This window comes from Oryctolagus cuniculus, chromosome 10, assembly GCF_964237555.1.
Source record: "Oryctolagus cuniculus chromosome 10, mOryCun1.1, whole genome shotgun sequence".
NCBI classification, from domain to species: Eukaryota; Metazoa; Chordata; class Mammalia; order Lagomorpha; family Leporidae; genus Oryctolagus; species Oryctolagus cuniculus.
Window position 1 is genome coordinate 54,301,589 of NC_091441.1, and position 25,463 is coordinate 54,327,051.

Sequence of the window (25,463 nt, forward strand, 5' to 3'; positions counted from 1 at the left end):
AAAAAAACAGAAACAAAACTGCAGACACATTTGCCAATTGAATATCTTAGGTTCTACCCACAACTGTTTGAGTTTTACAAAACCATTTTTACTTTACTTCATAGCTAATTATTTTCTTCCTTTTCTGTTACCACCAGTCCTGAAGCTCCAATAAGACTAAAAGGTAACCTTTTACATGGAACAAGTGTTCTGTGTCAGCATGCAAAGAACAATTAGCAAGCTAAAAAAGCTGGATTCCTTCACAGCCTTAATTGGAGGAATACAAAACCCCAACAGAGACAGTCTCGCCCTCATATAAACCCTCAAGAAAGCGACAGAAGAGTTTTTCATCCTTCTAATCAAAGTAGCATGAAAAAGAGCAGCAGCCCGAAAGCCAGGAATTCAATGTGAAATAAATGCTTTGTTTGCTCTTCTAGGAAAATTGCAATTGGGCTGCAGGCCGATACGACAAGGAAAACGCAAGGCCCTTTTACAGCCCGGGCTGTATACTTGAGCGCTCGAGCTGCACCTCGGTTTCATCTTTTACTCCTTCACAAACAGGAAATTATGGAACTGGGGCAACCACACTTGTCACATCAAGGAAGTCGCTTCCTAAACCAACTTTCTGTGCAATGGCTGACTCATTTGACTCATGAAAAACAAGTCCGTGTTTGTTTCCCTCGATGACAACAGTTGTAAAACAAGGCTTACGTAAGACATACGAGCGGAAATTCAGAAAGCAAGGTGAAGCAGGGAGAGACCCCCAAGCCACCAGGGAGGCCTTTGGGAGTCCCAGTTGCCCTCCGCCGCCTCTTCCCAGCCCCCGACCCCCACCCACCTTGTTAGCCCAGCGGCAGGTCCTCCCTTGCCGAGTCCCGACCCAAACCTTTAAGAATCGCCCAAGGAGCGGCCCTCTGCCAGCCTTCTGAGGCGAGCCTGTCCAGGTAATCAAGGCAGGTACGCCAGCGGCGACCACCACTCACTTTGCTGGATCCCCAGGCCGCTGCTGGCCCTGGCTCAGGCGATGCTACTCCGACCGGATCCATTGAAGAAGGCAGCGACAAGAACTCAGCAGAACGGTGGCAGGTTGGGAAGCAGGCTCTTCTGAGAAGAGAGGTGGGGCAGGGACGGCCTGCTGCCGGTATCTGAGCTAAGGTGACAGATGGCGGCGGTAGCCGCCGCGTCCGGAACTAGATATCTTCTCTTCCGCCCTTATCGCGGGGATACTCGCTTCCTATTGGCTGCCTGCTCTTGGTTCCGTCTTAAGCCACTTTTGCCCCGCCCCCGGACGGGACAGATTTCCGGCTGCTATGCGCTCCGCCGGGGGTCTCCGAGGTCCAGCTGCTTCTTGGCTTGTGGTCACTGTGGCCGGTGTCGGGACAGGGTCAGGTGTGGCTTCCTGTAGCCCAGGCTCTGCCCTGTCCTCCGGTCATCTTCCCCTTTCTCGCTTCCTGGCAAGCAGAGACTGTTCAACGTAGATTAGACTGCGTGGACTATAAATAAACGAACCAGGCTCTCTGTTCATTCATTTCCTGGCGTAATTCTAAACCTGGATGGTTTGGGAGCCAGAAAATAACGTTTGGAAAGGAGAAAGGGACTCAAGAAAGCTGTCGTGATTTTGTTATTGCAGTTGTTTGGGGGCAGGGCATGGAATGGGAACATTTGATCAATGTATTGCGTAACATTGAGCAAAACTAGGACTGCATAATAAAAACTTTGATTCTGTGTCTGGAGGGAAATTCTTATAAAGTGACCATATGAAAAATAAGCATTACATGTCACTGTATCTATACCCTCCCTGTTCGAAGTACTTGAACTCTGTAGCCCTCTAAACAACTCTGAGGGTTAAATACCATTCTCTCAAGTTTACTGATACTAAAACTGAGGCACAGAGAGGTAAGGTAACCTGCTCTTGGTCACACAAAGAGCAGGCATGTGACAAAGCTGGAGTGGTGAAGCCAGGCAGTCTAGGTTCTGGGATCGGCTCTACAAGATCTGTATGCTGACTTTCAAACATTCTATATGCATGTACTGAATAACAGTTTTCCCTAAATCTCAGTTCTGTGTTAGGATCTCTAACTGCCCATGCTTGGGTGAGCTGGGATTCAGAACTTCATGATCTCCTTAGCACATTAATTCTTGCCTTCTTCTCATTCCAGGTCAGAACATGTTCTGAATCCTCCAGACTTCACAACTAATTTAAGGCACGTCTTAAGCTGTGTAATAGGATACAGACCTACTCTTGGCAAATGTTACCCATGTATGTGAATGTACCCAGAAATTGTTCCTTATTAGTATCCAACGGGTTATAAAAAGGGTTTACATTGTGAAAATAGATGTAAGCAGGGGGCAGGTTTTTGGCCTAGCGGTTAACACACTTATGTAGGATCCCAACATTCTACATCAGAGTGCCTGGGTTCAAGTTCTGCCTTTGCCCTTGATTCCAGCTTCCTGCTAATGTACACCCTGGGAGGCCTCAAGTACTTGGATCACTGATACCCATAGGGGAGACCTGGATTGAATTCCTGGGTCCTGGCTTCTGGCTTCAGATCAGCACAGCTCTTGCTGTTGCAGCCATTTGGGGAGTGAACCAGTGGATGGAAGATTTCTCTCTCTCTCTCTCTCTCTCGCTCTCGCTCTCTCTTTCTTTTCCTCTGCTTCTCTGTAATTATGCCTTTCAAATAAAAAATAAATCTTAAGAATTATTTATTTATTTGAAAAGTAGAAAGAGATATATAGAGAAAACCCCCATGTCCTGATTCACTCCCCAATGCCCACAACTGCCTGGCCTTGGCTGAGCCACAGCAGAGAGCCAGGAACTCCCATACAAGTGGTAAGGACCCAACTACTTGAATGTCCCCTGCTGCCTTCATGGTTCACACTAGCGGGAAGCGGGAATCAGGAACAGGGCCAGGACTCGGACCCAGGCACTCCGGTATGGGAATTCAGGCATCCCAAGTGGTGTCTCGACCACTGCACCAAATGTATGCCCTTATCTAGAGATCTTACATATTTTTTTAAGATTTTATTTATTTACTTGAGAGATAGAGTTACAGACAGTGAGAGGGAGAGGCAGAAAGGTCTTCCAACCGCTGGTTCACTCCCCAAATGGCTGCAACGGCCAGAGTTGGGCTGATCTGAAGCCAGGAGCCTCGAGCTTCTTCTGGGTCTCCCACACAGGTACAGGGGCCCAAGTGCTTGGACCATCTTCCACTGCTTTCCCAGACCAAAGCAGAGAGCTGGATCAGAAGAGGAGGAGCCAGGACTAGAACCACTGCCCATGGAGAGTGCCGGTGCTGCAGACAGAGGATTAACTTACTGCACCACAGTACTGATCCTCATATAATTGATTTTAATATTGATCTTGAATTCTGCAAGTATTTATTCATTCTAATAGAATTTTGTGCATTCTTCATGATTTTCTAGCTACAAAATCTTGTCTTCTGTAATAGAGCTGTTTTGCTTCTTTTGAAATATGGATGCCTTTTCATTTTGTGTTTTGCTGTCTTGGCTAATGAATCCAATCCGATGTTGAATAGAAATGACAGAGTGTACATTCTTCTCTTGTTCTTGTTCATAAGGAGGAAAGCACTATCTTCCACTTTATTGGTGATGTTAGCTGTCAGTTTTTCCCTAGCTACCCACTAACATATTAAGGAAGTTTCCTTGTATGCCTAGATTTCTGAGTGTTTTTACCATGAGGTAAAAACCCAGTGTCTACAGTGACAAGAAGCTGGAATCAGGAGCCAGAACCGAGAGTCAAACCCAGGTGGCACTCAAAACTCTATGTACCACTCAGACCTCTTAATTACCAGGCTAAATACCCATTCCTGGTGCTCTGTTTCCTAAGGGAGATTATGCAGTTTCAAAAAACTATGTTGCTGTTTCTGCCATCTTTCATGAATTCTGCATTGTGTGCTGTAATACAAATTTAATATTAAAAGAGATTTGTGGAGATGAAAACGTACAAGGCATTGTTTCATTCACGCTCTCCTCTGCATTTAGCAAGTAGTTCTTTAACAGTTATGGTTGAATTATGGAAAATACATTATTATTTTAAAATTTTTAAAAGATTTTTTAAAATTTATTTGAAAGGCAGAGTTACAGAGAGGCAGAGGCAGAGGCTGAGAGAGGTCTTCCACCCACTGATCACTTCCCAGATGGCCACAATGGCCAGAGCTGGGCCACTCTGAAGCCAGGAGCCAGGAGCTTCTTCCCAGTCTCCCACACGGGTGCAGGGGCCCAAGGATTTGGGCCATAGGCCACTGCTTTCCCAGGCCATAAAAGAGAGCTAGATTGGAAGTGGAGCAGCTGGGACTTGAACCAGGGCCCACATAGGATTCCAGCACTGCAGGCAGCGGCTTTATGTGCTACATCACAGTGCTGGCCCTGGAAAAATAAATTATTAATTATGGCCCTTTTGTCTGAAAGAGCTCAGTTAATAATACAATAGTCAAATATTTTCATGTGTATAGAAGGTCTACCTCAATCTCACATATAATGGCTTATTGTTTGTAAACGAAAGATCTGTTGATTTTGTTTTTATTTGGTCTTAGTTTGGTTTGTTTTGTGGACCAGAAGAATGCAGCTTTGGAAAAATCAATATCCTGGTAAGATCTACCAGCATGTTTGCTTCTAATGGCAATTTCTACTTTCATGATTCCTTACTGTTCTGATTGTCCCTGCTTGTTAAAGAAATTCTGTCAAAGAAAATAAGGTGAACAATTCTTATGAATAAAAAGCCGGAATTGAATTTTTTCATCTCCTGAAAGAGCTCAGAAAACAGTCAGGTAAATACCACCATTGATTTTAATCAAATTCTATTAGACAAAAATGCTCTTTGTAAGGTCTGTTTATCTCTGAAATAGGTTTTCTAAAATAACTTCAAGGAACAATAACTTTTTAGTCCCTTTATCTTTGGTGTACACTATACATCCAGAATTTGCTCAGATAATATAGTTTGATAAATTTTACTTAGGGAATACACATAATTAGCCTCTGATCTGCTGGCTATATATTCTCCAGTTATTTAGTAAATTGTAAATCATAGAACTTATAAGTGCATCAGGTTCTCTTAGACTCATTGATTGTTACAGAATGGCAGGTGCCCTGAGATGGCCCAGGGTTAAAGAAGCACAGGATTGTTAGGCCAGTGCCGTGGCTCACTAGGCTAATCCTCCGCCTTGCAGCGCCGGCACACCAGGTTCTAGTCCCGGTCGGGGCGCCGGATTCTGTCCCGGTTGCCCCTCTTCCAGGCCAGCTCTCTGCTGTGGCCAGGGAGTGCAGTGGAGGATGGCCCAAGTCCTTGGGCCCTGTACCCGCATGAGAGACCAGGAGGAAGCACCTGGCTCCTGGCTTCGGATCAGTGCGATGCGCTGGCCGCACCGTGCCAGCCACGGCGGCCATTGGAGGGTGAACCAATGGCAAAAGGAAGACCTTTCTCTCTCTCTCTCTCTCTCACTGTCCACTCTGCCTGTCAAAAAAAAAAAAAAAAAATAGCACAGGATTGCTATTTGCTGACTGGAGGAATGGAAATTCTCCCTTATTCTGAAGCTGACTGAGGACACACGTAGCCCTGGTTATTGCTGCTGGAAGATACAACACCGGGACCCAGGAGTCCTGGAAAACAGAGCAGAGAGAAGGAATTTGGTTGGTGACTATACAACTTAGTATCCAAACTAGGACACTTGTAGGAGTGAAAAGGTATTGTTAATATTTCTGCTAGGACAAAAACATCAGTCAGAGCTGTTTGAGGCAAAACAGGATCCATTGTCACCCTAATTCTCAGTGACCCCCCAGTCCTTGTACCAGCCTATATCCGAGGTCTGTTCTACCCCAGATCTTTTCAGTTCTACAAACCAATGTATTCTTTTTTTAAAAAGATTTATTTATTTATTTGAAATAGTTACAGAGAGAGGAGAGGCAGAGAGAAAGAGGTCTTCCATTCAATGGTTCACTCCCCAATTGTCTGCAACGGCCGGAGCTGTGCCGATCCAAAGCCAGGAGCCAGGAGCTTCTTCTGGGTCTCCCACGTGGGTGCAGAGGCCCAAGCACTTGGGCCATCTTCTACTGCTTTCCCAGGCCATAGCAGAGAGCTGGATTGGAAGTAGAGCAGCCGGGACTCAAGCAGCGCCCATATGGGATGCCGGCGCTTCAGGTCAGAGCGTTAACCCACCGCCCCACAGCACTGGCTCAATGTAATTCTGATTATTTAAGACTGTATATGTTAGCTGTTTGTTACTTGCAATATAAAATACCCTAATATAGTCTTTCAATTTCCTTCCAAGTTCTTCTTTGTTATGAAGGCATCAGGATTTCTGGACATGTCTGGAAACAACAATAATCTTCCATGAAATGTATTTATAAATAACACTGTAGGATTCACATATTAAAGGGAAGTGGAAAGTAATGATTTTCAAAATCAGAGGCTGGCATTGTAGTGTAATGGGTTAAGCCACCACCTGAAATGCAGCATCCTATGAGCGCTGGTTCAAGTCCTGGCTGCTCCAGTATTGATCCAGCTCCCTGCTAATGCACCTGGGAAAGCAGTGGAGGATGGCCCAAGTCCTTGGGTCCCTGCACCCATGTAGGAGATCTGGTTGAAGCTCCTGGTTCCTTGCTTTGGCCTGGCCCAATCCCAACCGTTACAATCATTTGGGCAGTGGACCAGCAGATGAAAGACCTCTCTGTCTGTCTCTCCCTCTCTCTATAACTCTGTCTTTAAAATAAATAGAATAAATCTTGAAAAAAAATAGAAGAAATAAAAATACACATACAGTGTGATTCCCAATCCCTGTGTTGGGGTTCTATTCTGCAAAATTTAAACCAGCTGTAGGTAAAGACATATGTGCAAAGATGTTTGTGCGGCCTTGTGCCAAAGACACAGAATGGTTGAAAACTTGTGATATATTCAAACTAAGGAGTATCTGGGGGCTTTTAAAAAAAGATGTAGTTAAATTTCTATGAGCTGGGGCCTGCACCATGGTGCAGTAGGTTAATCCTCTGCCTGCGGCGCCGGCATCCCATATGGGCGCCAGTTCTAGTCCTGGCTGCTCCTCTTCCTATCCAGCTCTCTGCTGTGGCCTGGGAAAGCAGTGGAAGATGGCCCAAGTCCTTGGGCCCCTGCATCTGCATGGGAGACTGGGAAGAAGCTCCTGGCTCCTGGCTTTGGATTGGTGCAGCTCCGGCTGTTGCGGCCATTTGGGGAGTGAACCAATGGAAGGAAGAGCTTTCTCTCTGTCTCTCCCTCTCACTGTCTGTAACTTTACCTCTCAAATAAATAAAATCTTTTAAAAAAAATCTGTATGAGCTGATCTGCAATTGTTAAAAAAAATAGGGTGGCTATGCAATGTGTACAGTTGGAATCATTTTTCTAATGGAACAACTTATGAATGTGTAGATGCTGGTCTATGGATATAGAGAAAGGTGTAGAACAATAAACCAACTTGGTAGTATTTGAGTAGTGGTGGTTAGTGGGGTGGATTTGTTGGGAAAGTTTAGTGTGGACTGGAGAAATGTGGAGAGATGATTAGTTTTTCTCTAATATATCTGTCTTATTGATCCTGTTACAGTGATTTTTTTAAGATTTTTTTTTTTTTTAATTTGAAAGAGTTACAGAGAGAGGTAGAGACACAAAGGGAGAGGTCTTCTGTTGCTGGTTTACTTCCAAAATAAATGGCTGCAATAGCTGGAGCTGAGACGATCCAGAGCCAGGAACTGGGAGCCAGGAGCTTCTTCTGGGTCTCCCCTGGGTGCTGGGGCCCAAAGACTTGGGCCTACTTCTGCTGCTTTCCCAGGCACATTAGCAAGGAGCTGAATTGGAAGTGGAGCACCAGGATTTGAACCGGCGCCCATATGGGATGCCCACACTGCAGGCCAGGGCCTTTAGCCCACTGCACTACAGCACTGTTCCCACAGTGATCTTTTTCTTGTCATTAAAGTTTGGTGTTTTGGAGAGGGAGACTGTATTGGTCTATTTTCTGTTACTATTACAAAATACTGGGCAATGCGTAAAAAAAAGAGGTTTGCTAGCTCACAGATGTGTAGGCTGAAAGTCAAGCAGCTTGATGCTGGTTCAGATAAGGGCTCCCCTGCCTGTGTCACACCATGGCAGGAGGGCGTCATGGTGGAGCTCATGGGACAGGGAGAGATTCCCTGGTGAGCCAGGAGGGGCAGGCTCATGCTTTCCTAACAGTGCAGTCTTGCAAGCGTGAATTGGAGTCCCATTGAGAACTGTGTTAAGCCCTTCCTAGGGCAGCAACCCTCATGGCCTAACTAGGCTCCACCTCTTACAGGTTCCTGCACCTCCCTCACCACACTGAAGACCAAGCTCCCAGTGATCCGTTACACCAAGCTCAGTTAGAAGGAGACTTAGGGTCAGGTCTGGTAGGGTAGGGAGTGACAGTCCCACCTCTCTTCCCTGCTGGTCCCCAGGGTGCAGAGGTGCAGGCCTGTGATGGGAAAGTGGGGCTCAGGTATGGCTTCCAGGGGACAAGCCAGGGTGAGTCCTCTCTCCTGCTGGAAGATGGAGAGAAACACGGCTTACCTGTGGAAAACATAAAGACCACCTATTAGTTGGCATGCTGTTCCCAGCCGCTGCCCCAGGACTGAGGGCCATAATGTGAACCCCGGGCTGTGGCCTAAGAGTGATGGTTTCCCGGCATGCAAACACCTGTTAGTTTCTACCTATGGAGACCAACGGCATCTCCTTACCCACCAAGCCTATCTGTGTGTTTTCAAGCCCGCTCTCTACCTTTGCCAGAAGCCTAAGGAAGTCAGCTTTCTATCCCAAGACTAGGAAAAGGAGCTGGGCTTGAACCTCTGCTTTGGGAAAGGTTTACCTTACACAAGTTTCACTGCAGTGGAAACACACAGACAGACACACACACACACACACTTGTACTGGAGTTCCCTCCCTTCTTCTTTTTTTTTTTTTTTAAAGCATTGACTTTTGTTAGCTTGTCTGTGTCTTGCCAAAGTAACACGGACCCAATGTGGAAAACCGGGACAGCTGAGGAAAGTGAGATCTTTCGGCTCTCCCAGATAGCTAGGAATGTTTTCATGTACACGGGAATGTGCCTTGTGAGCTGGTTTGCATTCTGCTTGCTTTCTCTTCTACCACTTTCGACCCTTTTTTTCCCCAGAACTATCCCAGATCTTTCTCCACTGGTGGTCGCAGCTCCACTGCAGCCCTCCTCCAGGCCTGGGGCCACCCAGGGCCCCGCAAGACTGCCTGGCTTTCGTCGGCGCCGCGGCCCCTTTAAGCCGGCAGGCCAGGGGGCGGTCCCCGCGCTGATTGGCTGCGCCGGGAGACACGTGGCGGTCCCGGGGAGTTGGTTCCTGCCAGAGCCAGGCGGCCCCGGGAGCCTGGGGGGCTCGGGCGGCCGGGCATCGCTTCTCCCCGGGCAGGGGAGCAAGTTGACAGATGTGCCTGGGGCGGTCCCTGGTTGGCTTCACCTATTGTACCTGCTACCTGGCGTCTTACGTCACGAACAAGGTGAGGGGACAGGCGGGGAAGGCGGTGATGGCACGTGGGAGATTCGGGCTCCAGCTTTTCATCTTTAATACATTGTGGATGGGGATAAAGAAGAAACTGACTCTGTGGGATGCGCTTTTAGGATAGGATTTGCTGGACCGTAGTTCTGCGATTCCTGCTCTGCACGTCTGCTGAGAAACTGCATTATTTTGACCGGCCGCGGTCTGAGGGCTTAAGACCGGCCAGCGAGGACCACTTTAAAGGGAAAAACAAAGTAAAACCCAAAAAGCCGAAAAGCAAATTGGCTGCTGGTTCCCTCGGAAGGAAAGAGTCGGGAAGCCAGCAGATGCTCCTCCTGTTTTCTGAACACTCCCCTGCCCCCAAAGCCCACCCTGCAAGATTCCAGAAGACTTAAATGGGGGAGGGGGCTGTTCCACCTCCTCCAGCTCCCCTCATTCCCACACCTGTGTTGGATGTCTCCATCCCAAGCACTTTAGGTATATTCTAGGCTTCTTCCTGGAATTATTTTTTGTGCAATTATTATTTTTTAAAATATTTATTTATTTTATTTGAAAGGCAGAGTTACAGAGAGGCTGAGGCAAGGGAGGGAGGGAGAGAGGGAGAGAGAGAGAGAGAGAATATGAATGAGGTCTCACATCCTCTGGTTCACTCCCCAGATGGCTGCAACAGTCGGAGCTGCGCTGATCTGAAGCCAGGAACCAGGAGCTTCTTCCAGGTCTCCCACGCAGTGTGGGGGCCCAAGGACTTGGGCCATCCTCCACTGCTTTCCCAGGCCATAGCAGAGAGCCGGATCAGAAGTGGAGCAACCGGGACTCGAACCAGTGCCCATATGGGATGTCGGCACTGCAGGCGGTGGCTTTACCTGCTAAGCCACAGTGCCGGCCCCTTACAATTATTTTTAAAACTAGAACTAAAATGTAACTTTACGTCAACTACCATGTAGTCCTCTGTTTGGGGTTTCGTTTTGGTAGGAGGAGTAAGTTGGCCATGGGTTTGGTGCCGTCAGTGAAATGTTGGACCCATGAGCACGGGTAGGGCATTACCTGCTGGGCTGGTCTCTGGGCTGCTGCCACAGTGGTGATGTGAGGCCCAGGACTGCTGTACTGGGCTGTGGAGTGTGTTCTGCCCTCTTTCCACTTCTTCCCCTCCTCTCGACCCCGGCTCTCTGCGCAGAACCGTCTGGAAGCAGCATTTGAGCATCACTCACAGTAAGTGGCTGCCTTCAGTGGACGCCGTCAGAGGAGGACGCCGCCCATGCCCGTTTCCCTCCGCAGATCATGTTTAGTTGTGGTTGTGGCCCTTGGAAGAGCCACGACTGTAGACCTATTGGGAGGCATCCTGGCTGCATAAACTTAGCCATGGATGCCTTAATCTCACTCTATCTTTTTGTCCCCAAAGGTTTATTTATATGAAAGGCAGAGTGTTGAGAGAGAGAGAAATCTTTCATATACTGGTTCACTTCCCAAATGCCCCCAAGAGCCCAGGACTAGGCCAGGTGGAAACCAGGAGCCCTGAACTCCATCCTGTTCTCTCAATGGGTGGCAGGGATCCAAGCTGGGCCATCACCCACATTAGCAGAGTAGTTGGGATTCAGATTGGCACTCTGATTCGAGATTTGGGCATCCCAAATGGCAGCTCCACCTGTTGCACCAAAACGCCTGCCCCAACCTTAAACTCTTTTAGATTTTTATTTTTTGTGTTTTGTTTTTGTTTTTGTTTTAAGATGGAATAAAAAGTCCTCTTCACAGGGTGGCGAGAATGAGCTGATGTTGTTGTGGAGTGGTTGGCCTTCTGCCTGTCATCGTGGGGGAAGTTGCACAGGGTCAGTAGCAGTGACTCTAGAAGAAGGAAAGGGAGGGGCCGGCGCTGTGGCATAGCGGGTAAAGCCGCTGCCTGCAGTGCCAGCATCCCATAAGGGCACCGGTTCGAGTCCCAGCTGTTCCACTTCCAATCCAGCTCTCTGCTGTGCCCTGGGAAAGCAGCGGAAGATGGCCCAAGTTCTTGGGCCCCTGCACCCGCGTGGGAGACCCAGAAGAAGCTCCTGGCTCCTGGCTTCGGATTGGCGCAGCTCTGGCCATTGCGGCCATCTGGGGAGTGAACCAGCGCATGGAAGACCTCTCTCTCTGTGTCTACCTCTCTCTGTAACTCTGTATTTCAAATAAATAAATAAATAAATAAATCTTTTAAAAAAAAAGGAAAGGGAGACAGGAAGGACAATGTTTTGCTTACGGTGCAACTCAGTAATTATTAGCTTCTGACAGATTTGTTTGCTTGTAAGACAGGTAGCCTAAGAAGTTTTGGTTTTCTGTAGCACCTACTCAGAATATGTGAATTTGTGATATCTTGACCTTTTCAACTCACTATTTCCAATTGGCCTACTTAACCTGGAAAATACATTGGTGATGTTTTACTTTAAACCAGGATGACCTTTCTTTTATTTCCTTACCATCATCAGAAGGGCAGAATAGCATGTCTTTCCTCAAAGCCCACAGACCGTGGCACTGAGTAGGCAAAATCACTTTTGAAAAAACCTGTATTTATTTATCTATTTGAAAGGCTGAGTGACAGAGAGGAAGAGACGAGAAATAGGTCATCCATCGGCTGGTTCACTCTCAGAGTGCTGCAATGCTCAGTACTGGACTGGGCCAAGGCCGGGAGCTGGGAACTCCATCTGGGTCTCCTATGTAGCAGGGGCCCAAATACTCAGGCCATCTTATGCTGCTTTCCCAGGTGCATTAACAGGGAGCTAGAGTGGAACAGCTGGGACTTGAACTGGCACTCTCTTTTGGGATATAGGCATTACAGTTGGTGCCTTAACCTGCAACAGCTGAGGCTGGGCTGGGAGGAAACCAGGAACTCAATCCAGGTCTCCTATGTGGGTTTCAGGGTCTCACCTACTTGAGCCATTACCCTTCTTCCTCCCAGAGTATGCATTAGCAGGAAACTGGAATTGCAAGTGGGTCTGGGGGCCAGTGCTGTGGCATAGCGGGTAAAGCCACTGCCTGCAGTGCCATCATCCCATATGGGTGCCAGTTTGAGTCCAGCTGCTCCACTTCCAATCCAGCTCGCTGCTATGGCCTGAGAAAGCAGTGGAGGATGGCCCAAGTCCTTGGGCCCCTGCACCTGTGTGGGAGACCCCGAAGAAGCTTCCGGCTCCTGGCTTCAGATCGGCTCGGCTCTGGCCAATGCGGCCGCCTGGGGAGTGAACCAGCGGATGGAAGACCTCTCTCTCTCTTTCTGTAAGTCTGCCCTCAAATAAATAAATAAATCTTTAAGAAAAAGAAAAAGAAAGTGGGTGCAGTACTTAAACCTAAGCATTCTTGATATGAGATTCTGGTGTTCCAAGTGGTGTTTCAAATGCCTGCACCAAATGCCTGGCCCTATAAGTTTTAAATGCTATGTTGTATTGTTATAATGATTCTGATTGTCATAATATATGGTATGTTGTTAGAATAATTCTACTTTCTCATTAGTTATTGCTGCTAATCTCTCAGTGTGCCTAACTTATCGTAGGTGTGTCTACATAGGAAGAGACCGTGTGTGCAGGATTCGGTATTGTCCCTGGGAAGGTCTTGCAGCATATCCCCTGCAGGCCGAGGCGGTGGTGGGGTGGGGGCTGCTACAGAGGCTGAACGGGAAAAGAGAGCTGCGCAGTGAGCATGTCCTGCATCTCGCCTCTCTGCCAAATGAATTTTCTTTTGAATTTGTGAAGATTTTCTGTGTCTACAGTAACAATGCTCTCTTCCAGTTTTTTCATACTAAGTTATTTCCAGGTTTCTCTGTGTAGTTTTCTCCTTCAACTGTTCCCCTTCTTTATTTTAGAAAGAATTTTTAAAAATTAAATCTTATACACCTTCCACTGTTTTAAAAAATGGCTGGTTTTGGGGGCCATGTTGTGGCGCAGTGGGTATAGCCTCTGCCTGTGATGCCGGGTCAAGTCCTGGCTACTCCATTTTCAATCTAGCTCCCTGCTAATGCTCCTGGGAAAGCAGGGGAAGATGGCCCAAGTCCTTGGGCCTCTGCCATCCACGTGAGAGGCCTGGATGGTGTTCCCGGCTCCTGGCTTCTGCCTGGCCCAGCCCTGACTGTAACAGTCATTTAGGGAATGAACCGACAGATGGAAGATCTCTCTTTCTCTTTCTCTTGCCATCTTTCTCTGTCACTCTGCCTTTCAAATAAATAAAATAAATGTTTTTACAAAATGGTTGGTTTTTGATGGGGCTTTGAAGCACCAAGTGTGTATCAGAGGAAGCTACTCTAGGTGGAGTCGAGATGGCCCAGCACTGCTGGGTTCTAGCCAGGGTGGCTTGGGATTCTGGCCTGGCCTGAGCTGTGCAGTCTTGTGTTCTGTGGGAGGCCCAAGCTCCCTGCCTGTCCTGTCACAGCTGTGGAGCCTTCTGCCTGGAGCCCAGCCCACTTCCGGGCTTCCTTCAGAGGCTCCCAGATGGCTCTTTCTCTTCCCGTGAGAACCTTGCTGTGAGGGTTTGCTTTCGGCCGTGCAGTGGTCTGCTGCGAGCATCGCTTCCCAGGGATGTGAAGGAATTCCTGGAAGGAGGCATTTTTAGCACTTAGTTTCTGTTTCTCACAGATTCCTTTTTTCACCACTCTTTAGCCAGGTGAGGTGAGAGCTTAGGAAGCTATGAGCTTCCCCAATATCTAGGCCAGGGCTAAACACACAATAAACTCAGTGAATATTTGGTATCAGAAAGAAGGTCAAAGATGCCATCCAACACGTGACCCCAATGCTCCCTTAGTCCTTTCTCTTTTCCATTTTAGACTAGAAATATCAGGAAAAATGAGGAAGCAGCATATGGATTATGTTAATAAACTGACTTCCTGGAAGAATAACTGAGGATTGGAGTGTAGGCAGCCATCTTAGGCAGCCATATTTGGGGTGTTTAAGAGCTCACATGGGGGCCGGTGCCGCAGCTCAATAGGCTAATCCTCTGCCTGTGGCGCTGGCACACCAGGTTCTAGTCCTGGTCGGGGCACCGGATTCTGTCCCGGTTGCTCCTATTCCAGTCCAGCTCTCTGCTGTGGCCAGGGAGTGCAGTGGAGGATGGTCCAGGTCCTTGGGCCCTGCACCCGCATGGGAGGCCAGGATAAGTACCTGCGCACCGGCCGCAGCGGCCATTGGAGGGTGAACCAATGGCAAAAAGGAAGACCTTTCTCTCTGCTCTGTCTCTTTCTCACTGTCCACTCTGCCTGTCAAAAAAAAAAAAAAAAAAAAAAAAAAAAAAAAAAAAAGAGAGAGACAGAGCTCACATGGAGAATTCTGTGTGGCTGATTCCTGGGAGAAAATTGATACATAAATATGCCCATCACTAGTTTTTAGATCATGGAAAGAATCAGTGGAATCCTTGCTTAAAGCCATGGAATGGTTTCAGATTTTCAAAAATATTCTTCCGTGTTCAATCATTGAAAAAAAGACAGAAAAAGATCCCTCAAAGGATGAAACAGAGTTTCTCTATTCAGTGCTGTAAATTCCATAAAAAGAGGTACTAGAAATACAAATCGAGCTGAGTTGAGTGGGTTTAAAAAAGAATCCTTAAAATTCTTAAATACAGCAACATTTATGACACCTATGCAGATTTGTTTTAAAAATATTGTTTAATGCAAAGCCATGCAAAATCCTAAAGACTGAAGGAAAACAAAGACATTTAAAGACATGGAGAAGGGGTTGGAGTTTTAGGTAAACTGGACAGTAGGCAAACGGACCCTGTGCAGGCAGCTGAGCAGTTTTCTCCAGAGTTGCTGCTGTGACGGCGTGGCATGTTCCCGGGTGGCACCATCTGTCCCTGCTGTGGGCTTCCCATTTGCTGACGATACCGGCACCATCCTCCTGCTGAGAGGTGGTCTGGCTTCCAGTGGCCCCAAGGAGAAGCAAGCCCACTCTTTAGGATGACTTCGCAGGCCATCTGTGTGTCAACTGTGTGATTTCAGTGGGGAATAAAGGTCTTTTTTGAAACTTGAATTTGTTTTTGGATGGTCTCCCAGTTCTCTCTCATTTGAAATGTCCATTAATTTGCTCTTTGTTTTCCAGTATGTCCTGTCTGTCTTGAAATTTACCTACCCTACGTTATTCCAAGGGTGAGTATTGTTTATGTTCTTTATACAGAAATGTCCAACCAACATCATTAAATGTTATTAAGAATACACTGAATAAATGCATAGACATCCTGTAATTTGACTATTCAATGAATGAGCATATAGGTTGTATTTTATTAAAAATTATTATTATTATTATCATCTGAGAGTCCAAGAGAGAAATAGAAATCTTATCTGCTAATTTACTTCCAAAATGCCCTCAGTGTCTGGGACTGAGCCGAGCCAAAGCTAGGAGCCCAGAACTCAAACTGGGTCTTTCATGTGGGTGGAATTGGGAGCCGGAGCTGGAAGTTGACTAGGCACTCCAGTACTGGACGTGAGCATCTTCATTGATGTCTTAACCTCTGGGCCAAGCACCTGCTTCTTGTGTTCAGTTTTAGAAGCATAAAAGCAACAGTGTTGTCAGATATTTTTGTGTTAAGATTTGCCAAGTTTCCAAGTAATTCTTGGGGATAGATGCCTACATAAGAAATTTGAATTAAAGAATGTGAAGTTTTCTAGTATTCTTTTCAAGTATTAGCAAGTATATTTTCCAAAAGTTATTTTACCAGTTTACATTGCCACATAGTCTCTATATGAAAATTTTATAATATTTTACTGAAATCATGGTTCATTTTTTTCTCTGCTGATTTCATGAGCGAAAAATTGTACAGGTTGAGCATCAGTAATCAAAATCCCAAATCCAAAATTCCTCAAGATCCAAAACTTTTTGAGCCCTGATATCACGCCAGAAGTAGAAAATTCTATACATCACCTCATATGTTGGACTGAAGTCAAAATTCAGGCACACTAAACATTTTGCATAAAATGTATATGGCTTCAGGCTTTGTGTATAAGGTGTATATGAAGCATAAATGAATTTTGTGTTGGGATTTGGGTCTCATCCCCTTGATATCTTATTATTTGTATGCAAATATTCCAATATCTGAAATCCAAAGCACTTCTAGTCCCAGGCATTTTAGAGAAGTGATACTTGACCTGTATATTGTTTTGTCTGATAATTTCTTACTTCATTAATGAAGTTGGACAGTTTCCTTAGGCTTATTATCCACTCATACCCTATGTTCTGTGTATTGTCTTTTTGTGCCTTTTGCCCATTTATTTTCTGTGAAGTTTTAGTATTTTTCTTTTCTTTTTTTTTTTTTTGTGAAGATTTATTTATTTATTTGAAAGGCAGAGTTACAGAGGCAGAGAGAGAGAGAGAGAGAAAGAAAGGTCCTCCATCTGCTGATTCACTCCCCGAATGACTGCAATGGCTAATCTGAGCTGATCCGAAGCCAGAAGCCTGGAGCTTCCTCCAGGTCTCCCACATGGGTGCAGGGGCTCAAGGACGTGGGCTATCCTCCACTGCTTTCCCAGGCCATAGCAGAGAGCTGGATTGGAAGTGGAGCACTCGCAACTTGAACTGGTACCAATATGGGATGCTGGCACTGAAGGCTGCAGCTTTACCTGCTATGCTGCAGTGCTGGGCCCCATGTATTTTTCTTAAGAATTTATTGAGGGCTTTTTATTTATTTATTTACTTTTTTATAGAAAGCTTTTATTTAATAAATATAAATTTCATAGGTACAACTTTTGGATTATAGCGGTTCTTCCCCTCATACTGGCCCTCCCACCCCCAAACCATCCCAACTCCTCCTCCCTCTCCCATCCCATGCTTCATTAAGATTCATTTTTAATTATCATCATATACAGAAGATCAACTCTATACTAAGTAAAGATTTCAACAGTTTGTACCCACACAGACACAAAAAGTATAGAACTGTTTGAAGACTAGTTTTACCGTTAATTCTCATAGTACAACTCATTAAGGACAGAGGTCCTACATGGGGAACAAGTGCACAATGATTCCTTTTTGTTGATTTAACAATTAATACTCTTATTTATGACATCAGTGATCACCTGAGGCTCTTGTTATGAGCTGCCAAGGCTATGGAAGCCTCTTGAGTCCACAAACTGACATTATTTAGACAGGGCCATAATCAAAGTGGAAGTTCTCTCCTCGCTTCAGAGAAAGTTACCTCCTTCTTTGATGGCCCTTTTTTTCCACCAGGATCTCACTTACAGAGATTTTTCATGTAGGACAATTTTTTTTTTGCCACAGTGTCTTGGCTTTCCATGCCTGAAATACCCTTGGGCTTTTCAGACAGATCCAAATGCCTTAACGGCTGATTCTTAGGCCAGAGTGCTGTTTAGGGCATTTGTCATTCTATGAGTCGGCTGTGTGGCCTACTTTCCATGTTGGATTGTTTTTTCCTTTTAATTCTATTATTATTAGCAGATGCTTGGTCTTATTTATGTGATGAGGGCTTTTTATTTTAAGGATGTCTACCATTTGTCCATCAGATTTATTGGAAAAATTTTTAATTTGTCCTTTGCCTTTAAGTTTATTTATAATTACCTTTATTATTTAAAAAGATTTTTTTGACAGGTAGAGTTATAGACAGTGAGAGAAAGACAGAGAGGAAGGTCTTCCTTCCATTGGTTCACCCCCCAAATGGCTGCTACGGCTGGCGTGCTGTGCTGATCTGAAGCTAGAAACCAGGTGCTTCCTCCTGGTCTCCCATGCAGGTGCAGGGTCCAAGCACTTGGGCCATCCTCCACTGCCTTCCCGGGCCACAGCAGAGAGCTGGACTAGAAGAGGAGCAACCGGGACTAGAACCCGGTGCCTATATGGGATGCCGGTGCCAGAGGAGGAGGATTAACCAAGTGAGCCACGGTGCCGGCCCATCCATCACAAGATCTTGTAGATGTTTATTTGTATTTCACTGAAGCCTTATTCTATTTTTAATCATAATCAGTTTGTTTTAGCATATAGGGCAATGTGAAGACATCATCCGTCCCACAGTAACTAGCTAATTTATACCAGCCCCATTGATTATGTACTCCTTCCTTTGGCCTTTGAGTTTTTAATATCATGTACTTGGATAACATTATTTTTGTAGAGTCCTTATGGGCACTTATCCGTCAGTTTTTATGGAAGGGGCCTAGTGTGGAATTGTTTTAATAATGTATCTATTTATTTATCTTCATTTGTATTTGAAAGGCAGAGAGTCAGAAACAGAGAGATGGAGCTTCCATCTGCTGTATCACTCCCCAAATGCCCACAACCACCAGGGCTGTGCCAGGCTGAAGCCAGGAGCCAGGAACTCCATCTGGATCTTCCGCATGGATGGCAGGGACCCAAATACTTGAGCCATCACCTGTTACCTCCCAGAGTGTGCATTAGCAGGAAGCTGGATCAGAAGCAGAGTAGCCAGGACTTGAACTAGGCACTCCAATATGGGATGTGGGCATTCCCAGCAGTGACTTAACCACTGTGCCTAACCCTGCAGCTGCAGCCTGACCGCCTTCTCTTGTGACAAGCGAGCATTTTCTGTCCTGATTGTCCTTTCCTTTGTCTCCAGCTGGAGAGACTTGGGGAACTCCCAGGAGGAAGGCTGGTATGCACAACTGGACTGCCTTTGCCTTCCTGGGCGTGGGCGAGTGAGATGGGCTGCGCCTCCCTGGGAGTGTCCCGTCCACACAGGCAGGAAGTGCCTCTTCTGTTTTGGCCTGGCCCAGTCCCAGTCACTGTGGCCGTTTGGGGCGTGAACTAGCAGATGGAAGATCTCCCCCTGCCCCCTTTCTCTCTGTAACTCTGCCTTTCAAATACATTAATACATCTTTAAGACAATCTTCTCGCTTGTAAAGAGAGGGCGCTTTCCCACGTGTAAATGTGGCAGTATTGTTCCATGCCTGAGACCCTGCAATGTGTCCACAGTTCGAAGTCTCAGCTCCTTTCCATGACTGACATGGCCCCCAAGACCAGCCCGTTCTCTCCAGGGTCCGCTCTTGCCATCTCCCTGTCCTCCGATGCTCAACTGCCAAGGTCTAGAGCAGCTGAACTTCCCGAGAAGCTTTGAACGAGCCATTGTGTGTCTCACCGCTGGCCATTCGTCTCTTCTGGGTCTTCTGCTTTGAACACACTTCCTGCATGAGCTCTCATTGCTTCCTCCAGACTTACCCAGCTCACCAGGCCGGCTGAGTTGCCCTCACCTGGGTGACCTGTGGTAACTGGCACTCTTCCTATTAGCATCTCTTACTAACTAGTGTTAATTACCTTATTTTCCTCTAGACCAGAGATTCTCAGTCTCATAGTGATATTCTGGAATCTGAATTTTGAGTTTTTTTTTTTTTTTTTTTTGCTGTGGGGGCTGCCCTGCACACTGTAGGATATTTAGCATTATCCCTCACTCCTACTCAGTAGATGCCAGTAGTCTCTCCCGACCCTTCCTCCTCCACTTCCTCCTCCTCCCCCAGCATGACAAATATGCCCAGGCACTTGCCAACTGTCCCTTGCGGGAGAAATGGCCTGGTTGAGAAACCGTGTTGCAGGCCAGGCTGTTGGAGGGCATGGCTGGGCCTGTGTTGGTCTTCTCTGCTCACCTGGGCTAGTGAAGCTCCACCAGGGAGGAGCGCACACTGGGCCTTGTCGGCCCAGCACACAGGAGATGGGAGGGCTGAAGACAGCACGTGGCAGCTTTGAACAGGCTGTGAGCCCTTCTGAGTGACTGAAACACAGCTGCCCACAGCGCCAGACAGGGCTGATCTGCCCAGGGACTGGGTGTTGACGTGAGTGACTTTGTCCTGCAGGCCAGGGGTTCTCCGTTGTAGGGTGGCCACACCTGGTGTGTTGCAGTCACCTTGAGGTGACTGAGGTGACGTGTCTCCAGTCATTCATGACTAACTAGGGAGTTTTCAGGTTTATGGATGATTCACCTAGAATAAAAAGCAACGAGAGTGAGATAGAATAAAGTTATGTCAACAGCTGCCTCTCACTCGTTTGGCAGTTTGGTAGACTTTCTGCTGGGGGGGAGGGAGGGGCGTTATTACCTGTGCTGCCCCAAACACTGCACGCCAAGAGCAGGGCTCTCAGGGGGCTTGGGGTCTGTTGTGGCAGCAAAGGGGCTGAGGGTTGGCTGCCTGTGTCACTGGGAAGAACCAATTTAAAAAAAAAAAAATATTAGAGAGGGAGAGGCTGGCACCGTGGCGCGGTAGGTTAATCCTCTGCCTGTGGCACTGGCATCTCATATGGGCGCCGGTTCTAGTCCCGGCTGCTCCATTTCCAATCCAACTCTCTTCTATGGCCTGGGAAAGCAGTAGAAGATGGCCCAGGTCCTTGGGCCTCTGTACCCACGTGGGAGAAGGGCTGGCCGTGTGGGTGTGGAGGACAGGTCCGCCGGGCTGTGCTGCGCTCAGACCATTGCGCTGACACTCGCGCTTGTCCTTTGCAGGTGGCAGACGTTCGTTGGCGGACTCCTGCTTCACGTGTCGTGGAAGCTGGGCTGGGTAGAGATCAACAGCAGCTCCAGGTATAGCGTCCTCCCTGCACTTCATTCCTGGGTCGCACCTGCTTACTCGCAGTATCACTCATTGCTTATGGCGTTGCCCTGGGAACATGGATGTTGCTTCCAGTTGTTTGGACTTCTAGTTTCCTTCTGACCCTGAGACTTAATGATTTTATGATCTGATGAAACACAAATAGTGTTGTTGTCCTGGTTAGTAATGCCACTAACATAACATACAAGTTACAATACCGTAGTCACACGGCTTGGTTTTAGATCATAGGATCACTGTGAATGCAGCTTTAAATTTTTTGTGTGTGAATTGGTTTTAAAATTGTTCCCTACCTACAGACAAGTTAGAATATTATAGAACTCTCACACCCATCACTCAGATTCCCAGTAGTTATTATACCACACCTCTCTATTTCATTTTTTACATATATGTAAATTTATATATATATATACTTTTTTCTGAATTATTTAAGAGTAAGTTTCTAATTTAGTAAAACATTGCTTCTTCTTTTGATTTCTAAATTCAGTAGAATTTCCTAAATTCAGTAGTATTTCCTAAGAGCAAGGCTGTTCTCTTCTATGACTACAATATGGCTATAAAAACCACGGCATTAACATTGACCACACTCTTACCTCATCTACAGACTGTATTTTCCCAATAATATCCTGGGTCCAAGGTCCAATTTAGCTCATACTTTATGTTATCTCCTATCCTATAAAACACAACCTTTCAGGTAAGTTTAAAAGAAACCTCGAAGGCCCACGTCATTTTTATGGCCAGAACTTTAACCCGAATTAGTTGTCTGCTCCTGCCTTACCTAGATAAATCCTCCTGATTCTTTGAAGTCATCCAGCTTAGCCTGAAATGATGCACAAAATGAAAGGAAAACTAAATCAAGGCTTATTTGGATAAAATAAACGTCCCAGCTGGGTGATCAGGCCAAGTCACTTGCTTTATAATCCAAATTTTCTGCCCAACTTGTCCATTAATCAGGTTAACTGCTTGATTGCTCAGCCACTCATTTTTTTGGTATTCTGAGAAAGATTTTAAAGCATATCCAATATAAATATGAATAATTTGGCTTCTCCTAAAAATATAATATTTAGAGAGCAAAAACTAGTATAAGAAGTTTCATAGAGGAGAGATTGTGGGACTACAGGTGTTCATTCATTTACTTGAACCGATTATGCCATGATCTATTTTCTGAAAGAATGTGCCACACATGATGCTTAATACAAAGGAATAGTTAGGTCATATCTTTGCATTTTCATGGTATAGGGCCCTCAGCTGGATGGATTAAAGATACTTTTGGGATATTATGTGTTATATTAAGCACAAGCCTTACTTAAATGCTTCATTGTCACAGTTCATAGTTCAATAAGAACTGGAGCTCCATTTAAACCAATAGGTTTAATGGTCTAATCCTGAATTCACAAGGCCTGTAATAGTTCCAATATGTTGTCAAATAATGAGGCACCGTGGCTCCAAATGGTTAACTTTGTTCCTGCGCAGAAGCAGAAGGTTCGATGAGAATGAACGCTCTTGCCATGAGCCCACTGGTGTTGATCAGCTTGGGTCTGCTACCCATAGAAAGTTCCTGTTGACTGTTGTCTTTCAGTTTCTTACGTTAAGTGTTGCCTAATCATTGTCTTTTTAAAATTACCTTACTCATGTTTCCTTAAAAACAATGCCATCCTGCATGTTGAAAACATTTGTGTTAAAATATGCATCACTTGGGGCTGGCTAGACACCTGCATTCCACATTGGACTGTCTGGGTTTGATGCTTGCTTCTGACTCCTAACTCGAGTTTCCAGCTCAGGCAGCAGGGATGGCTGGAGTAGTTGGGTCTCTGGTTCCCATGTGAGAGACCTGGACTGAGATGCCAGCTCCTGGCTCCAGCTCTGGCCTAGCTCTGACTGTTGTGGGTATTTGGAGAGTGAACCAGTGATTAGGAGATCTCTCAGTCTCTCAAATACACACACACACACACACACACACATACCAGAAACTTACCACTTGAACCAGCTTTCAGTGTATAGTTCAGTGGTTTTTAAGGACACTCACAATGGTGTGCAGTCATCACCATCATGACCATCTCCCATCTCCACAACCTTTCCATCATCCCAAGCAGCAGCGGTACACCCACTACACAGTAACACCCCTTCCTCCCCTCCCCCCAGCCCCTGGTCACCGATGTTGTACTTTCTGTGTGTGTGATTTGCATCTTCCAGGTGCCTGCTGTTTTGTTCTTTTGTGTCTCACTTAGTTCACTTAGCATAACATTTTCAAGGTCCAGTCCATGCATCAGAATTCCATTCCTGTTTAAGGCTGAGTGAGACTCATTTGTATTGAACTTTGCTTCTCCGTCATTTATGGATAGCGTTAGTCATACTTTTATTACTGTTTAGGGTGGCGTAGAGAAGAAACGGCTGGTAGAACTGGGTGAAGTAAACTCGTCTCAAGACCACGAGTTTTTGCCTGGGAGAGGTGATCCTCTGGCTGCGGAGGCCTGGAGTTCATCAGGCACTGTGGCTCCGTGTACTTGACATGGTGCTAGATCCTGCCTGTCTCAGGGCGGCCGGATCGCGTGCCCCAGCCAAGCTTCTGAGAGGCTGTTTCTCTCTCCCTCCTGGACGTCCTAGGGGTTTCACAGCCACGCGTGACGTCAGCTCAGTCAGACTTCTCGTCAAGGATCCTAGAGGCTGGGTTTTTGCTGTATTTTATGCTGACACAGCTCAGGTTTTCCTTGGCCAGGGGGTTGTTACCAGCTGGCTACCAGGAGGGCCTGGCACCCGTGTTCTGTTCCATGTTCCCGCGCTGGGTTGGGTCTGCTGTAGCTGCTGTTTCCTTCTGGGCTTGGCGTTTTCATTATGTAAGGAAAGAACCCAAGCTCAGAGTGCCCAGGTGACTTGAGTACCTGTGCAGAGAGGGCAGAGGGGTGGCCCTTGGAAAAACGGTACTGAGAAAGCCCTTATGATCTAGAACATTCCATTCTCCCTCTCAAATGAGCCTCAGACCTGGCAAGCATTTCTTTTGTCTGCTGCATCCCTCAGTCTCTGGCTGTGCCATGTATTGGCTGTACAGAGTGGCCTTCCTGAATCATTCTCTCCCCACAGTGCTGGTCGGGCGACCCGTCATTGCTTCCTGGTCTTGGATGGTGCCCTTGACACCTGTCTTGGGGCAGGCAGCCCGCCTTTCGGCCGCAAGGCTGTCGTGGGCTGGCTGCCTCTGCTGTCGCCAAGCCAATGCAGAGTGGGGAAGTCACTTTCCCAGCAGATGTTGGAGTCTTGGCGGGAGTCTCCCCGTGTTCTCTACAAAGGGATCCTGTAAGAACACAGTGAGCTGTTTCATCTGCCAGACACCTGGCAGCATCGTGACCCCACAGGCTCCCTGAGCCATTGCTGAGGACAGACCCGGGCGTGATTTCCCTGGAGACTTCGGATGCAGTTCCACAGCTCCTCTACTGCTGGACTACGTGCTTAAATAAAAACACCCCCAAAGGAATCTGTAACCTACTTGCTGTTTTATTGTCCATCGTCAACAGTAAATATTTATTTATTTATTTGAAAGTCAGAGTTACACAGAGAGAGAATGAGAGGGAGAGGGAGAGGGAGAAAGAGAGAGAGAGAGGTCTTTCATCTGCTGGTTCACTCTGCAGTTGGCTGCAACGGCTGGAGCTGTGCCATTCCAAAGCCAGAAGCCAGGAGCTTCTTCTAGGTCTCCCGTGCAGGTGCAGGGCCCAAGCACTTGGGCCATCTTCTGTTTTCCCAGGCCACAGCAGAGAGCTGGATTGGAAGTAGAGCAGCTGGGACTTGAATTGGCCTCCACATGGATTTCTTTATTTGAAAGGCGGAGTTGGGGGAGGGGGCATGGAACAGAGAGAAAGAGATCTTCCATCGACTGATTCATTCCCCAAATGGCCATAGTAGCTGGGGCTGGACTAGGCTGAAACCTTGAACCTATAACTCCATCTAGGCCTCCCATGTAGATGGCAGGGGCCCAAGTACATTAACAGGTACATTAACAGGAACCTGGGGCAGAAGCAAAGCAGCCAGTAATCAATCTTGCCCTCTGAGATAGGGTGCCAGAGTCCTAAGCACCAGCTTGACCTGCTGCACCACAGTGCTGGCCCCTTCTTCTCATATTCATTAGGAAGCAGACAGGCACACTTACCATTTAGGGGCCAGCAAGACCTATATTTCCTTTTAAGCTTCAGTTTCTTTGTTGATCATGTTCCTTAGTACTACTACTACTACTACACGGCTACTGTGTCTTTCATGTTGCACCTGCAGTCCGTCTCCTGAGGCTCATTGAGCTACATGTCCAGCCCTGGTCCTCCCAGGCAAGGTGTGGTACACAGTGTGGCTGTGGAGGGGACAGCTGTGCTGTCAGGATTGAAGGCAGCCCCAGACACAGGAGCAGGGAGGGAGCGGTGGTCTTTCCCAACGTGGCGGTGTTGGGGCCTCAGCTGGCTGCCTGGAGGCCCTTGTTAACCTCCAGGAGTTGTTCCTGAAGAGGGCAACATTCCCATGAACTGGG

At 46.8% G+C, this 25,463-nt stretch overlaps 2 protein-coding genes and 1 long non-coding RNA gene across 9 annotated transcripts in view; 2 read left to right on the forward strand and 1 right to left on the reverse strand.

The window, feature by feature from the left end:
• The window catches only part of RIOK3 (RIO kinase 3), a 28,637-nt gene extending 27,192 nt beyond the window's left edge, over positions 1 to 1,445 (reverse strand). The window contains exon 1 of the mRNA XM_002713456.5: positions 963 to 1,445. Coding sequence (XP_002713502.2) covers positions 963 to 1,025 — 63 coding nt within the window. The 5' untranslated portion in view covers positions 1,026 to 1,445. The remainder of the gene's footprint in view (positions 1 to 962) is intronic.
• Positions 1,263 to 3,942, forward strand: LOC127492301 (uncharacterized). The gene is made up of 3 exons (XR_007921505.2): positions 1,263 to 1,368; positions 2,139 to 2,239; positions 3,160 to 3,942. It is a non-coding gene; the product is annotated as an uncharacterized lncRNA (long non-coding RNA).
• A 4,957-nt stretch (positions 3,943 to 8,899) lies between these two features.
• The window catches only part of TMEM241 (transmembrane protein 241), a 128,542-nt gene continuing 111,978 nt past the window's right edge, over positions 8,900 to 25,463 (forward strand). For 3 of the 7 annotated variants that reach the window (XM_051851343.2, XM_070050393.1, XM_070050394.1), the window contains exons 1-3: positions 9,287 to 9,475; positions 15,519 to 15,565; positions 20,860 to 20,937. In XM_051851343.2, the coding sequence (XP_051707303.2) occupies positions 9,404 to 9,475; positions 15,519 to 15,565; positions 20,860 to 20,937 (197 nt within the window). In that variant the 5' untranslated portion in view covers positions 9,287 to 9,403. Of the gene's footprint in view, positions 9,476 to 12,562; positions 12,715 to 15,518; positions 15,566 to 20,859; positions 20,938 to 23,332; positions 24,436 to 25,463 lie in introns of those variants that run through there. The other 4 variants (XM_070050391.1, XM_070050392.1, XM_070050395.1 and 1 more) reach the window with 3 other exon arrangements.